The 16,811-nt window shown below is 43.1% G+C and overlaps 1 protein-coding gene across 3 annotated transcripts; it reads left to right on the forward strand.

Moving 5' to 3' along the window:
• Positions 1–7,315: 7,315 nt before the first annotated feature.
• Positions 7,316–16,103, forward strand: LOC129858414 (E3 ubiquitin-protein transferase RMND5B-like). 3 transcript variants are annotated; one of them, XM_055927619.1, is made up of 11 exons: positions 7,346–7,402; positions 8,539–8,625; positions 8,735–8,907; positions 9,666–9,808; positions 9,963–10,100; positions 10,228–10,328; positions 10,948–11,114; positions 11,955–12,120; positions 13,893–13,995; positions 14,196–14,350; positions 14,487–16,103. In XM_055927619.1, the coding sequence occupies exons 3-11, from the start codon at positions 8,769–8,771 to the stop codon at positions 14,548–14,550; spliced, it is 1,176 nt and encodes a 391-aa protein (XP_055783594.1). In that variant the 5' UTR covers positions 7,346–7,402; positions 8,539–8,625; positions 8,735–8,768; the 3' UTR covers positions 14,551–16,103. The 3 variants fall into 3 exon arrangements, with proteins under 3 accessions (XP_055783593.1, XP_055783594.1, XP_055783595.1); XM_055927620.1 differs by having other exon boundaries at positions 7,357–7,402; positions 8,539–8,581; XM_055927618.1 differs by lacking the exon at positions 8,539–8,625 and having other exon boundaries at positions 7,316–7,402.
• Positions 16,104–16,811: the final 708 nt, after the last annotated feature.

Genomic DNA, 16,811 nt, shown 5'->3' on the forward strand with positions numbered 1-16,811 from the left:
ACACAACATGGGAGGAACAGTGAACCACTGTCACTATCAGACACAACATGGGAGGAGGAGTGAACCACTGTCACTATCAGACACAACATGGGAGGAACAGTGAACCACTGTCACTATCAGACACAACATGGGAGGAGGAGTGAACCACTGTCACTATCAGACACAACATGGGAGGAACAGTGAACCACTGTCACTATCAGACACAACATGGGAGGAACAGTGAACCACTGTCACTATCAGACACAACATGGGAGGAACAGTGAACCACTGTCACTATCAGACACAACATGGGAGGAACAGTGAACCACTGTCACTATCAGACACAACATGGGAGGAACAGTGAACCACTGTCACTATCAGACACAACATGGGAGGAACAGTGAACCACTGTCACTATCAGACAAAACATGGGAGGAGGAGTGAACCACTGTCACTATCAGACACAACATGGGAGGAGGAGTGAACCACTGTCACTATCAGACACAACATGGGAGGAACAGTGAACCACTGTCACTATCAGACACAACATGAGAGGAACAGTGAACCACTGTCACTATCAGACACAACATGGGAGGAACAGTGAACCACTGTCACTATCAGACACAACATGGGAGGAACAGTGAACCACTGTCACTATCAGACAAAACATGGGAGGAACAGTGAACCACTGTCACTATCAGACACAACATGGGAGGAGGAGTGAACCACTGTCACTATCAGACACAACATGGGAGGAACAGTGAACCACTGTCACTATCAGACACAACATGGGAGGAACAGTGAACCACTGTCACTATCAGACACAACATGGGAGGAACAGTGAACCACTGTCACTATCAGACACAACATGGGAGGAACAGTGAACCACTGTCACTATCAGACACAACATGGGAGGAACAGTGAACCACTATCACTATCAGACACAACATGGGAGGAACAGTGAACCACTGTCACTATCAGACACAACATGGGAGGAACAGTGAACCACTGTCACTATCAGACACAACATGGGAGGAACAGTGAACCACTGTCACTATCAGACAAAACATGGGAGGAGGAGTGAACCACTGTCACTATCAGACACAACATGGGAGGAACAGTGAACCACTATCACTATCAGACACAACATGGGAGGAACAGTGAACCACTGTCACTATCAGACACAACATGGGAGGAACAGTGAACCACTGTCACTATCAGACACAACATGGGAGGAACAGTGAACCACTGTCACTATCAGACACAACATGGGAGGAACAGTGAACCACTATCACTATCAGACACAACATGGGAGGAACAGTGAACCACTGTCACTATCAGACACAACATGAGAGGAACAGTGAACCACTATCACTATCAGACACAACATGGGAGGAACAGTGAACCACTGTCACTATCAGACACAACATGGGAGGAACAGTGAACCACTGTCACTATCAGACACAACATGGGAGGAACAGCGAACCACTATCACTATCAGACACAACATGGGAGGAACAGTGAACCACTGTCACTATCAGACACAACATGGGAGGAACAGTGAACCACTGTCACTATCAGACACAACATGGGAGGAACAGTGAACCACTGTCACTATCAGACACAACATGGGAGGAACAGTGAACCACTGTCACTATCAGACACAACATGGGAGGAACAGTGAACCACTGTCACTATCAGACACAACATGGGAGGAACAGTGAACCACTGTCACTATCAGACACAACATGGGAGGAACAGTGAACCACTGTCACTATCAGACACAACATGGGAGGAACAGTGAACCACTGTCACTATCAGACACAACATGGGAGGAACAGTGAACCACTGTCACTATCAGACACAACATGGGAGGAACAGTGAACCACTATCACTATCAGACACAACATGGGAGGAACAGTGAACCACTGTCACTATCAGACACAACATGGGAGGAACAGTGAACCACTGTCACTATCAGACACAACATGGGAGGAACAGTGAACCACTGTCACTATCAGACAAAACATGGGAGGAGGAGTGAACCACTGTCACTATCAGACACAACATGGGAGGAACAGTGAACCACTATCACTATCAGACACAACATGGGAGGAACAGTGAACCACTGTCACTATCAGACACAACATGGGAGGAACAGTGAACCACTGTCACTATCAGACACAACATGGGAGGAACAGTGAACCACTGTCACTATCAGACACAACATGGGAGGAACAGTGAACCACTATCACTATCAGACACAACATGGGAGGAACAGTGAACCACTGTCACTATCAGACACAACATGAGAGGAACAGTGAACCACTATCACTATCAGACACAACATGGGAGGAACAGTGAACCACTGTCACTATCAGACACAACATGGGAGGAACAGTGAACCACTGTCACTATCAGACACAACATGGGAGGAACAGCGAACCACTATCACTATCAGACACAACATGGGAGGAACAGTGAACCACTGTCACTATCAGACACAACATGGGAGGAACAGTGAACCACTGTCACTATCAGACACAACATGGGAGGAACAGTGAACCACTGTCACTATCAGACACAACATGGGAGGAACAGTGAACCACTGTCACTATCAGACACAACATGGGAGGAACAGTGAACCACTGTCACTATCAGACACAACATGGGAGGAACAGTGAACCACTGTCACTATCAGACACAACATGGGAGGAACAGTGAACCACTGTCACTATCAGACACAACATGGGAGGAACAGTGAACCACTGTCACTATCAGACACAACATGGGAGGAGGAGTGAACCACTGTCACTATCAGACACAACATGGAAGGGAAATTGTGAGCCAGATAACTGTTAACTTTTGTCCATGTATTACATTAAATTCAGGCATACCGTATGGTCAGATAATCTCTTGGATGCTCTCTCTCTCTCTCTCTCTCTCTCTCTCTCTCTCTCTCTCTCTCTCTCTCTCTCTCTCTCTCTCTCTCTCTCTCTCTCTCTCTCTCTCTCTCTCTCTCTCTCTCTCTCTCTCTCATCTCTCTCACTCTCACTCTCACTCTCTCTCTCTCTCTCTCTCACCTCGCACCTCGACTATGGAGGGACTTTAACCACAGCAGCCACTTCGTCTCCAATACAAAACTGCACCTACTCTATTAACAGCAATACAATACCCACCCACCCACCCACCCACCCACCCACCCAAACACCAGACTTCTGGCTACATCCTGCACTGTTATAGAAATGCTCATCATAGTAGTGTGCATTGTTCCTATCATGTATGTTGTCATAAAGTGATCTAGTGAAGTAATACATGTACTAACATATTGTCAGGTAGGTTCAGTATAAGGTTGGGTGCAGCAGTCTCAGTCTGGTCTAATATACTTCATTTCCCCCTCAGACAGTAAACTCATATGGCTGTGTTTATTTCCTGTGCTCCTATCTTTGGGCTGTGATAAACCAAGGCCAAGTCTCATGAGAGGGTATTTAATGACAAACCAACCCCTTAGTATTCATGACAAACAGGACTGAATGGAGGGTATTTTAGAACCAACCAATCCCTTAGTATTCATGACAAACAGGACTGAATGGAGGGTATTTTAGAACCAACCAACCCCTTAGTATTCATGACAAACAGGACTGAATGGAGGGTATTTTAGAACCAACCAACCCCTTAGTATTCATGACAAACAGGACTGAATGGAGGGTATTTTAGAACCAACCAATCCCTTAGTATTCATGACAAACAGGACTGAATAGAGGGTATTTAATGACAAACCAACCCCTTAGTATTCATGACAAACAGGACTGAATGGAGGGTATTTTAGAACCAACCAACCCCTTAGTATTCATGACAAACAGGACTGAATGGAGGGTATTTAATGACAAACCAATCCCTTAGTATTCATGACAAACAGGACTGAATGGAGGGTATTTTAGAACCAACCAACCCCTTAGTATTCATGACAAACAGGACTGAATGGAGGGTATTTTAGAACCAACCAACCCCTTAGTATTCATGACAAACAGGACTGAATGGAGGGTATTTTAGAACCAACCAATCCCTTAGTATTCATGACAAACAGGACTGAATGGAGGGTATTTTAGAACCAACCAACCCCTTAGTATTCATGACAAACAGGACTGAATGGAGGGTATTTTAGAACCAACCAATCCCTTAGTATTCATGACAAACAGGACTGAATGGAGGGTATTTAATGACAAACCAACCCCTTAGTATTCATGACAAACAGGACTGAATGGAGGGTATTTTAGAACCAACCAACCCCTTAGTATTCATGACAAACAGGACTGAATGGAGGGTATTTTAGAACCAACCAACCCCTTAGTATTCATGACAAACAGGACTGAATGGAGGGTATTTAATGACAAACCAACCCCTTAGTATTCATGACAAACAGGACTGAATGGAGGGTATTTAATGACAAACCAACCCATTAGTATTCATGACAAACAGGACTGAATAGAGGGTATTTTAGAACCAACCAACCCCTTAGTATTCATGACAAACAGGACTGAATGGAGGGTATTTTAGAACCAACCAACCCCTTAGTATTCATGACAAACAGGACTGAATGGAGGGTATTTAATGACAAACCAATCCCTTAGTATTCATGACAAACAGGACTGAATGGAGGGTATTTAATGACAAACCAACCCCTTAGTATTCATGACAAACAGGACTGAATGGAGGGTATTTTAGAACCAACCAACCCCTTAGTATTCATGACAAACAGGACTGAATGGAGGGTATTTAATGACAAACCAACCCATTAGTATTCATGACAAACAGGACTGAATAGAGGGTATTTTAGAACCAACCAACCCCTTAGTATTCATGACAAACAGGACTGAATGGAGGGTATTTAATGACAAACCAACCCCTTAGTATTCATGACAAACAGGACTGAATGGAGGGTATTTAATGACAAACCAATCCCTTAGTATTCATGACAAACAGGACTGAATGGAGGGTATTTAATGACAAACCAACCCCTTAGTATTCATGACAAACAGGACTGAATGGAGGGTATTTAATGACAAACCAACCCCTTAGTATTCATGACAAACAGGACTGAATGGAGGGTATTTTAGAACCAACCAACCCCTTAGTATTCATGACAAACAGGACTGAATGGAGGGTATTTAATGACAAACCAACCCCTTAGTATTCATGACAAACTGGACTGAATGGAGGGTATTTAATGACAAACCAATCCCTTAGTATTCATGACAAACAGGACTGAATGGAGGGTATTTTAGAACCAACCAACCCCTTAGTATTCATGACAAACAGGACTGAATGGAGGGTATTTTAGAACCAACCAACCCCTTAGTATTCATGACAAACAGGACTGAATGGAGGGTATTTTAGAACCAACCAATCCCTTAGTATTCATGACAAACAGGACTGAATGGAGGGTATTTTAGAACCAACCAACCCCTTAGTATTCATGACAAACAGGACTGAATGGAGGGTATTTAATGACAAACCAACCCCTTAGTATTCATGACAAACAGAACTGAATGGAGGGTATTTAATGACAAACCAACCCCTTAGTATTCATGACAAACAGGACTGAATGGAGGGTATTTTAGAACCAACCAACCCCTTAGTATTCATGACAAACAGGACTGAATGGAGGGTATTTTAGAACCAACCAACCCCTTAGTATTCATGACAAACAGGACGGAATAGAAACCAGTAGGGTTACATTTCAATTCTGTCTTTTTTCAACTGCCCTAGTTTGTTGTCCTTTTTGGGGTGTAATTGTGGTTTGTGAATCTGTCACTGTGTGTAAGGATTTATGTGCATGACTGTAATCTAGCCAATTGGGGGTTTCATTGCGCCTTCTAGAAAGATCCCATGCAAAAATCCCTCCAATCGTCTGTTGTGAAGTGTGATTATGCAGGTTTAGATCATAAGGAGTGAAAGACGAGATCAATTGGAGTTAATTTGACTTGTACAGATATCCTAATATAATAATATCAAATGCCATTTAGCAGAAACTCTTATCCAAAGCCATTTACAGTCAAGCTTGCATCAATGTTTACGTATGGGTGGTTCAGGGAATCAAACTCACTATAATGGCGTTGCAAGAGCCATACTCTACAAACAGAGCTGCAGAGAACAACACTTATCTTACTTACTAGTGTTTCTCTAATCTGTGGTACACCCCTTACTTGTTTGACCACCATGCACCTACAGCAAAGTGGCCTCATTAATGTCTTAATCAAAATTACGGATTGCCTCTTATCCGCTCGTCGTCCCCTTATGCCATAGTTTGTACATCTCAATTGTCAGTAGAAAGCACATTTGTTTAAGCAAGTCAGCCATATCAGCTATGTTTTTGTAAAAGGCAGTAAATGAGGCTGAAGGAAATGTTTCGCTGCCAGAGAAGACTCCTCTGATAGCCAGGTGCAGCAGTGGTAAGGTGTTGGCTTTATGTAGGCACTGTTTGTCACTGTTAAAGTGCATTAGTGTATTGTTTAGTGTTGTGTAGGTCTTTGCTGGCATGCATCTAAACACAATTTGGGGAGTTTGCCCCACCAAGATTGACATGCTAAAATCGCCACTGATTAGCTTTACCACAGAATCCCTAGTGCAAGACTTTTCTTTATTTTGATACACTCAGTATGTGGTAATGCAAGTTATTGAAGCAACGGAATTGAGACCTTGAATTTATTGATTACATGAATAATTGAGACATGTCTCATGAGTGACTTTCAGTAATCTACATGCATAATTATGGTGTGTGTGTGTGTGTGTGTGTGTGTGTGTGTGTGTGTGTGTGTGTGTGTGTGTGTGTGTGTGTGTGTGTGTGTGTGTGTGTGTGTGTGTGTGTGTGTGTGTGTGTGTGTGTGTGTGTGTGTGAGTGAGTGAGTGTGTGTGTGTGTGTGTGCATGTGTGTGTGTGTGTGTGTGTGTGTGTGTGTGCGTGTGCATTTTACATCAATGATGGTCTGGGGTCATTACCAGATAGCTATATCACAGGTGGGAAATCCCCTGGGCAGCTCCAAGCCACACACCTGTCTTCACCATAGGTCTGCAATCTGGCCATAGATCTCCATTCATAACCGTCCATACAGCACCACCTGGGGTTCGCAATAAACTTGTAGGCTATTGTGAGACAATTTAATATTGGAATCAAATGCTATCACTTTGAAACCTACATTTTACTTGTTTTATAGGCATACATGATTATGTATCAGAGGATGGAACTCTGAAAACATAGTATCTTTACACTCTGTAAAAACTGAAACATTGAATGTAGTCTAAGAACATTATATTCATGGGTAAAGTAACTACAGTACTTTTATTATGAAAATCCGAGACATGCTACACAGGAAGGAAGTTCCGCAGATCAAAGGACGACTGGTGGAGAATAGCTGTCACGACAGGTAAGTGGTGTTTATGTTGACGTTTTATGTTGTTATTTTAACTTATTTTGATATTTTCTGACATGTCGTTGATATATTTGAGAATTGAAAAAATATTTGGACAATCTGGCTGTCTTTCTAACTATGCAATCGATTAAAATACACCATTATTGCCAAGTCAAACAAACAGCTTCGGTCCATGCTAGGTTTACATTACCGTTAGCTAGCTGTTTGTTTACGTTATGCGACAAACGTAGCTAGCTAACTTACTCACCAACATGTCTCAGTTGCCATTAGGATTTCTCGCTGTATGATAATCGCCATTGTAACCAAGTGGTGTTTGATACGACGTCTTATACAGCTAGATAACAACTAGCCAAGCTAGCTGGCTTAGTCCTGTTAATATTGTTGTGGATATGGCTAGTCAGCTTAGCTAGCGTAGCTAACTTGATATTTGCTACCATAGCTGTTATCAGAGATTTGTTGTCAGTTTAGTAAGTAACAAGAACATAGCTGGCTAGATTGTTAGTCTTTAGCGAGCTACTTGACTCAAACAAAGTGACAACAAACGATTTGGCTAGTTAGCATACCGTTCAAACCCTGTTTTGCAGTCGAATGTCATTGGTTGAGGGCTTGAGGCTATGGACAGGGCCTATTAGCTTCAGCGAGCAAAACGGTTCCAAAAGTAGCCGCTGGTTTATAGTATGTTTTGCTTCGTACTATAGCAAGTACTTTTATTTGTCAGATGAAAAATTCAAAAGAAAAGTTTTGATATTTTATGAAGAGAAGAGGAAAGTTGCTAAGCAATGTTTTTCAAATGTATACAGCAGGGATGCCTAATGTGTCAATGAGACCAACACATTCAGGCCTAACAACTGATCTGCACTTGTTGATCTAGAATAGATTGGTCTTCTTTCATATTTTCTGTTGCCTGTCAATGATTATGAATACTGTGCCACTGCACACTTTAGGCTCTAGCAAATCTGATTCAACTAATAAAGGATTTTGTTGACCGGTTAGGCTAAATCAGTTATACCAGTAGTGAAACAACACTGTAGGGGTAATGGGAGGATTGCAAAATGTTGAGCTATTGTCTGTGACCTGTCAACCCTCTACTCGGGGACCCCTAGTTGTTCTATGTATTTGCTATATTCCAGAGCTAGCACACCTGGTTCAACGAATCATCAAGCCTTTGACTAGGTGAGTCAGGTGAGCTGGTTCCGGCCCTTGACTAGATGAATCAGGTGAGCTGGTTCAGGGCTACAACAATATTGTGAAATGTCTGGTGGTTCCCGGGGAGAGGTTTGAGGACCACTGACCTAGGCCTAGTTCCATATGTCTTGTCTCTCCCAGGTGGTAGTGAATGCGGTAGAGTCCCAGTCTAGGTATGGAGCAGTGTGCGTGTGTGGAGCGGGAGCTGGAGAAGGTGCTCCATAGGTTCGTCATGTACGGACACCAGTCAGAGGAACGGCTGGACGAACTACTACGCAGCGTCTGTGAGCTACGGGGACAGCTGGTTACATTCGGTAAGGCAGAGCCATCTACACGCTCTAGTTTAGACGTAGTGTCCACTCAAGTCATCAAGCCATTTGCAGGTGCATGGTGAAAGAATGAAAGATACCTGCACACACTGTTACAGGCCCCATATTCGAGGAATGTGATGCAGGAGTACAACTAAAGCACGGAACATTATGCAATTGAAGTTATTTAAACAATTTGGCCCTAGAGAAATGAAATCTTGTTTTTCTCCGGTTGCGTGCCTTGACTCGTGAGGGTTCAGGCACAGAAGTGAATCAAAGGTTTCTTTATGTACATTCAACAAGACTGCTTTTAGCCTTTTTAAACTTGTAATGTTCTGATTTGTTTTAACCAGATTGCTGTCTCCTTCAGAGCAGAGACATCACTTGAATATCGTTCTAATTCTAGACATTCTGTTACATAGCATTGTTAAAATGTTCCCATGAAATGGGGTTGATAACCATAGAAATATGTAAAGGATAATCAACGAGGGGCTATGTATTCAAAAGCAGCTCAAACATAGAACATGTAAGAATGAACTATAGCCATTGAATTCCACTGTGCAAATATACCGTGTGTTATAGGGAATGAATGCACGCTCTAGAATATCCTTCAAGCCAATCAGAAACGAGTATTCAACAATGGCATGGTATAAGTCATTATATTTCTACGGCGCCAACATGGCTGCCATAAAGTTTTGTGTCATGTCAATCACAATGCAGAAACCTCAATGTACCAACTCTCTAAATATATGGCTCTCCTTCAGGGGTACAAGATGCAGATCTTTCAGTGCTGTCTCAGACGATGGCCCAGTGTTGTAAGAACATTAAAGAAACAGTACAGCTGCTGGCCTCCAGACACAAGGACATCCACGGCAGTGTCTCCAAAGTCGGCAAAGCTATCGACAGGGTAAGAGTTTCCCAATAAATGCTTTCATTGTAGAATCTTTACATTTTAGAAAAGATGATGACACAACTGATTGTTGTGTCAAAAAAACACACGCAGATTCTGTGTGTTTTATATCTTGTTATCCTTTGGTTGTTTCCTGGCTGTGTTTCTGTAGAACTTTGATGCAGAGGTGAGTGCAGTGGTGGCAGAGACAGTGTGGGACTCACCTGAGAGACAGAAGTACCTGAGTGAGACCATTGTGGAACACCTGTACAGACAAGGCATGCTGAGCGTGGCAGAGGACCTATGTCAGGTGAACAGCTGAGATGAAACAAAAGCTTGCACACCCTGTTGGTCCCCAGAAATAGAATGGAAGACATTTGGTATATTTCATATGCATTAAAACTGCCTGGCTTCTCTGTTGTTTGTGTATCTCCCAGGAGTCTGGAGTAGTGATTGACATGAGCATGAAGCAGCCATTCTTGGAACTCAACAGGATCCTGGAGGCCTTGAGGATGCAGGACCTCAGACCAGCACTAGAGTATGTACTGTACCTCCTCTCTGTTATATACTGACCTCAGACCAGCACTAGAGTATGTACTGTACCTCCTCTCTGTTATATACTGACCTCAGACCAGCACTAGAGTATGTACTGTACCTCCTCTCTGTTATATACTGACCTCAGACCAGCACTAGAGTATGTACTGTACCTCCTCTCTGTTATATACTGACCTCAGACCAGCACTAGAGTATGTACTGTACCTCCTCTCTGTTATATACTGACCTCAGACCAGCACTAGAGTATGTACTGTACCTCCTCTCTGTTATATACTGACCTCAGACCAGCACTAGAGTATGTACTGTACCTCCTCTCTGTGTGTAGTTGAATGTGAATCAAACCCCTCTTTGATCATTTTCAGCCATTCAGTAACTGATTAACTTGAGAGTAGTGAACACAATTGAGATCTGAAATGCCAGGGTTAAAGGTCAGTTAGAATTTCCTGAATTGATTGAATTGGGGTCTATTCACTAGGAGCCAAACAGAAGGAAACAGGGAGGGACCTACCTGAATTTGTCCAATAGAAATTATTGTTTTCAGTTTACAACTGTTTGCTACGGTGTGCACTAATGATTACAATCCTCTCTCTCCCTGGCTCCAGGTGGGCAGTAACAAACCGGCAGCGCCTGCTGGACCTGAACAGTACCCTGGAGTTCAAGCTGCACCGCCTCTACTTCATCAGCCTGTTAAACGGAGGCATCACCAACCAGCTGGAGGCGCTACAGTACGCCAGGCACTTCCAGCCCTTCGCCTCACAGCACCAGAGAGGTAGGAACACAGACAGCTTGGGCCCTGTTCAGGTCAGCAGGGTGGGACAGATAGAATTTTAGGCAGCAGGTATATGATGGTCTGAATGTAGGCACTAACAGTCCTTCACCTCACAGCACCAGAAGTAGGGACAGACATACCCTGGCTGGGGGCTCCTGGTGATCTTGAAGAGAGGTAGGGACTGTCTGTCTGACACCCTGGCTGGGGGCTCCTGGTGATCTTGAAGAGAGGTAGGGACTGTCTGTCTGACACCCTGGCTGGGGGCTCCTGGTGATCTTGAAGAGAGGTAGGGACTGTCTGTCTGACACCCTGGCTGGGGGCTCCTGGTGATCTTGAAGAGAGGTAAGGACTGTTTGTCTGACACCCTGGCTGGGGGCTCCTGGTGATCTTGAAGAGAGGTAAGGACTGTTTGTCTGACACCCTGGTTGGGGGCTCCTGGTGATCTTGAAGAGCTTTTTGACAGGGATGTTCATTAGGCACCAAACATATATATATATATTTTTTTTTTTACTGAAACAGGGAGGAACTACCTGTCCAATAAGAAACCCTTATTGTTTTCTCAATAGCTTTCTTACAGGACTTCATAGCTTATTTTTCTTACCAGCTGACTGACTAATGATCTGTTCCAATAGTCTGTGAATGGACACCTTCCTCCCTCCTCCATGACCACTGTCTCCCACAGACATGCTGTATAACAGTGTCTCCTCTCCCCCAGACATCCTGAATAACACTGTCTCCTCTCCCCCAGACATCCTTCCTCCCTCCTCCATGACAACTGCCTCCTCTCCCCCAGACCTCTCCCTCCAGACACCCATTATAGCAGTGTCTCCTCTCCCCCAGACATCCAGATCCTCATGGGTAGTCTGGTGTACCTGCGGCACGGCATAGAGAACTCTCCCTACCGCTCTCTGCTAGAGACCAACCAGTGGGCTGACATCTGTAACAGCTTCACCAGGGACGCCTGCGCTCTGCTGGGGCTATCTGTAGAGTCACCTCTCAGTGTCAGGTTAGACACACACAGACACACACAGCAGTATAACGCTGATAGTAAGATTCGTTGTCATTGTTTTTCACTGCAGTATGTACAGTTGAAGTCAGAAGTTTACATACACTTAGGTTGGAGTCATTAAAACTTGTTTTTCAACCACTTCACAAATTTCTTGTTAACAAACTATAGTTTTGGCAAGTCGGTTAGGACATCTACTTCGTGCATGACACAAGTAATTTTTCCAACAATTGTTTACAGACAGATTATTTCACTTATAATTCACTGAATCACAATTCCAGTGGGTCAGAGGTATATATACACTAAGTTGACTGTGCCTTTAAACAGCTTGGAAAATTCCAGAAAATTGTCATGGCTTTAGAAGCTTCTGATAGGCTAATTGACATCATTTTAGTCAATAGGAGGTGCACCTGTGGATGTATTTGAAGGCCTACCTTCAAACTCAGTGCCTCTTTGCTTGACATCATGGGAAAATCAAAAGAAATCAGCCAAGACCTCAGAAAAAAAATTGTAGAACTCCACAAGTCTGGTTCATCCTTGGGAGCAATTTCCAAATGCCTGAAGGTACCACGTTCATCTGTACAAACAATAGTACGCAAGTATAAACACCATGGGACCATGCAGCCGTCATACCGCTCAGGAAGAAGACGCTTTCTGTCTCCTAGAGATGAACGTACTTTGGTGCAAAAAGTGCAAATCAATCCCAGAACAACAGCAAAGGACCTTGTGAAGATGCTGGAGGAAACAGGTACAAAAGTATCTACATCCACAGTAAAACGAGTCCTATATCGACATAACCTGAAAGGCCTCTCAGCAAGGAAGAAGCCACTGCTCCAAAACCGCCATAAAAAAAGCCAGATTACTGTTCGCAACTGCACATGGGGACAAAGATCGTACTTTATGAAGAAATGTCCTATGGTCTGATGAAACAAAAATAGAACTCTTTGGCCATATTGACCATCGTTATGTTTGGAGGAAAAAGGGGGAGGCTTGCAAGCCGAAGAACACCATCCCAACCGTGAAGAACGGGGGCGGCAGCGTCATGTTGTGGGGGTGCTTTGCTGCAGGAGGGACTGGTGCTCTTCACAAAATAGATGGCATCGTGAAGAAGGAAAATTATGTGGATATAGTGAAGCAACATCTCAAGACATCAGTCAGGAAGTTAAAGCTTGGTCGCAAATGGGTCTTCCAAATGGACAATTACCCCAAGCATACTTCCAAAGTTGTGGCAAAATGGCTTAAGGACAACAAAGTCAAGGTATTGGAGAGGCCATCACAAAGCCCTGGCCTCAATCCTATAGAAAATTTGTGGGCAGAACTGAAAAAGCGTGTGCGAGCAAGGAGGCCTACAAACCTGACTCAGTTGCACCAGCTCGGAGGGAGGGACAAGCCAAAATTTACCCAACTTATTGTGGGAAGCTTGTGGAAGGCTACCTGAAACGTTTGACCCAAGTTAAATCAATTTAAAGGCAATACACTCAATTAGTATTTGGTAGAATGTAAACTTCTGACCCACTGGGAAAGTGATGAAAGAAATAAAAGCTGAAATAAATCACTCTCGCTACAATTATTCTGACATTTCACATTCTTAAAATAAAGTGGTGAGCCTAACTGACCTAAGACAGTTTTTTTTTTACTTGGATTAAGTGTCAGGAATTGTGAAAAACAGAGTTTTTAAATTTATTTGGCTAAGGTGTATGTAAACTTCCGACTTCAACTGTGTCTGTGATTTCCATGTCTGTTTCTCTGTGTTGAATGGTATTCTCTGTCAGTTTTGCGTCAGGCTGCATGGCTCTACCAGTCCTGATGAACATCAAACAGGTGATTGAACAGAGACAGTGTAGCGGAGTCTGGACACACAAGGACGAGCTGCCTGTAAGTCTCCCTTTCTATGCTCTCATGACTTTCTCTGGGTGGTGAATCCTCAAGAGTATTTATTAGCATTTAAAAGCAATAATTGTTATTCATAACTATTCATAAAATAAATAGAAAATGACATGTATAATACTATAACCATTTATAATGGATTATTAATGAAGGTTGTCATAGAAGGGTAATGTCTCCCCTCCCTCCAGATTGAGATAGACCTGGGGAAGAAGTGCTGGTACCACTCCGTGTTCGCATGTCCCATCCTCCGGCAGCAGACGTCAGAGAGCAACCCTCCCATGAAGCTCATCTGTGGACACGTCATCTCCAGAGACGCCCTCAACAAACTCACCAACGCTGGAAAGTGAGTCTGATCCAGGTTGACAGACAGACAGGCAGACAAACAGGCACTCAACCATTGACAGTCAGACCTGTGGAACTCTGTGGTTAAACTCTCCTGCCGGTCTGTATATGTCTAACTCTGTCTTCCATCTCCTCAGACTGAAATGCCCCTACTGTCCCATGGAGCAGAACCCGTCAGATGCCAAGCAGATCTTCTTTTGATCCCCCATCCTGTTTCTGGAAACCCCCAGGCCCCAGGCAAAGTGGAGCCCCTTTGAGCTACAGTAGCTACCTGCTACCCCAGGACCCCTGTAAATCCCCCATCCTACCTCCTGAGAGAGAGCGATCTCAAAAGGATCATTCATTCATTGACACTCATTTTCAGCTGCCTGCAGAACTTACTATAGGCTTATTCTTGTTAAGGATGTGATGATGCGTTATCATAGCGTATCAAGTTGAGTTGTAGAGTTTTTGGACGACTGCTCTGTTCCTTATTTCTTTCCTCTATATATCCATCTGTAGGCTTTCCTTAGAACACAGAATCCTCTATATATCCATCTGTAGTCTTTCCTCAGAACACAGAATCCTCTATATATCCATCTGTAGGCTTTCCTCAGAACACAGAATCCTCTATATATCCATCTGTAGGCTTTCCTCAGAACACAGAATCCTCTATATATCCATCTGTAGGCTTTCCTCAGAACACAGAATCCTCTATATATCCATCTGTAGGCTTTCCTCAGAACACAGAATGGTCGGTTGAATGGATGTTAGAGAGGTGATGTGACATTATGGTTTTTAGGAAGTTGTCTGATTTCAGGAGAGTATTTAAACTTCTATATTACAGAGGTAAAGCTAAGTGGCCTCTGAGAAAGTATATTCACATATATATTGTATTGAGAGGTTGTGATTGGCTGATAGGTTGAGGTGACCGTGGTTACAGTTTGTGAATGGAACACTGATTGTAAAAAAGTAAAATTTTGCCTATTGGCTATGATGTAATAAAGGCCCTGATTGGTTGAAAGTCACTATGGGTTACAGTACATGTATCAGTGTGACGATCAACAGTTGTGATCGATGGAGAGGTCGAGGGTCAATTGGCTGATTGATTTTGCAACTGCCTCCAATAACAAGAATTTTCCTGTTTCTTGTTCTGTGTAGGCCGATGTATTTAACAAAAACAAATTATACTACTGTGAAGTCTGATTTTGTTTTTATTTATCATCGCTAGAATCAAGTCTCCTGTAAGATAGTGAAACCATAAGTAACTTTATACCTTTTTATGAAATATAATTCTGCCACAAAATAGCAACATCAGTATTGGATCCATGATCAAATCCTTCTCCTTGGACCAAACGGATAGCTCCCAGCCCATGAAATGGTGATGTCAGCACCAGCATCTCTTTAACAGCCGACACATGGTAGCAGTCAGCCATTATATCAACTCTGCACTGATCACCAGTCAGAATTAATGATGGTAACAGGTCTTTATTTGATGGTTTGTGTGCGTACACGTTCGTTTTGTGTTTAGTTGATTTGACATTTTATTTACTGCTTTTGGTTGACAATCATTCATCTCCTTTCCCAGAATACATTAAGGTCTGTTATGGCTTCTTCTTCTTTTCCAGTAGTCAGAGTTATTGAGTTCTTGTATGATAGGTTTGCCTTTTACCTGCTTCTCTTTCTTTATTCAAGTTTTATTGTACATATTTATTCTCTAACATGTTTCATATTATACTTGCATCTTGAAATGGAATAAAAACTTTATACTCCAACTCTGTTTCTATGTTTGTGAAATGTATCAGAGTTTGGTTAGCTGCAGAAAGATGTACCGGGTAGTTATTTTTTGGTGACCGCCAATACTAGCTACTGATATTGACTCACATGCTCTTCCTGCAGATGCCACCAGATGGCGGCCTTACCACACCAGATGACTACATACAACATGCAGAAGCAAATCCACCTGGGCTAGCTGTATTCACTTCACGCAAACAATCCTCCTGTTGACTGTTAACTAGAGTGAGGTATAGTTGTATGTAAGCAATACTGCAAGCTGCCTAACATTGGATGCTTGAAATCCAAGCAGTGTAGTTTGCATGTGTAGAGTCCCTCCTACATACAGAGCAGTAACACACAGAATCATGAGTTAATATCTTTCATCAACCCACACTCAGAAGACAATCGCCCTCACAGTCACCTATGTGAGTTGTGGAGTTATATTTAGCCCTGGTTTATATAATGTTAGATGAAGGTTGGTGAGTCAGAGGGAGAGATGGTGTTTGCCTTGACCCCCCCAGGGAACATACACGTCAAGGCTAACACAGGACTGGCAACTACACAAGTCAAATATGCTTGAGAGTGGTTGGCAGGAGGGGTCAATAATGGCTGGGATGGAGTGAATGGAATAGTATCAAACACTTGGAAACCAGGTGTTTAATGAGTTGGATGCCATTCCATATATTCCGTTCCAGCCATTACTACGA

The sequence above is a fragment of the Salvelinus fontinalis genome, chromosome 6 (assembly GCF_029448725.1).
Source record: "Salvelinus fontinalis isolate EN_2023a chromosome 6, ASM2944872v1, whole genome shotgun sequence".
Classification (NCBI taxonomy): Eukaryota; Metazoa; Chordata; class Actinopteri; order Salmoniformes; family Salmonidae; genus Salvelinus; species Salvelinus fontinalis.

Coding starts and splice junctions, on each gene's coding strand:
- LOC129858414 (XM_055927618.1), top strand. CDS start 8,769: ATGGAGCAGTGTGCGTGTGTGGAGCGGGAGCTGGAGAAGGTGCTCCAT. Junction 8,908..9,665: donor GGGACAGCTGGTTACATTCG/GTAAGGCAGAGC, acceptor GCTCTCCTTCAG/GGGTACAAGATGCAGATCTT. Junction 13,996..14,195: donor CACACAAGGACGAGCTGCCT/GTAAGTCTCCCT, acceptor CCCTCCCTCCAG/ATTGAGATAGACCTGGGGAA.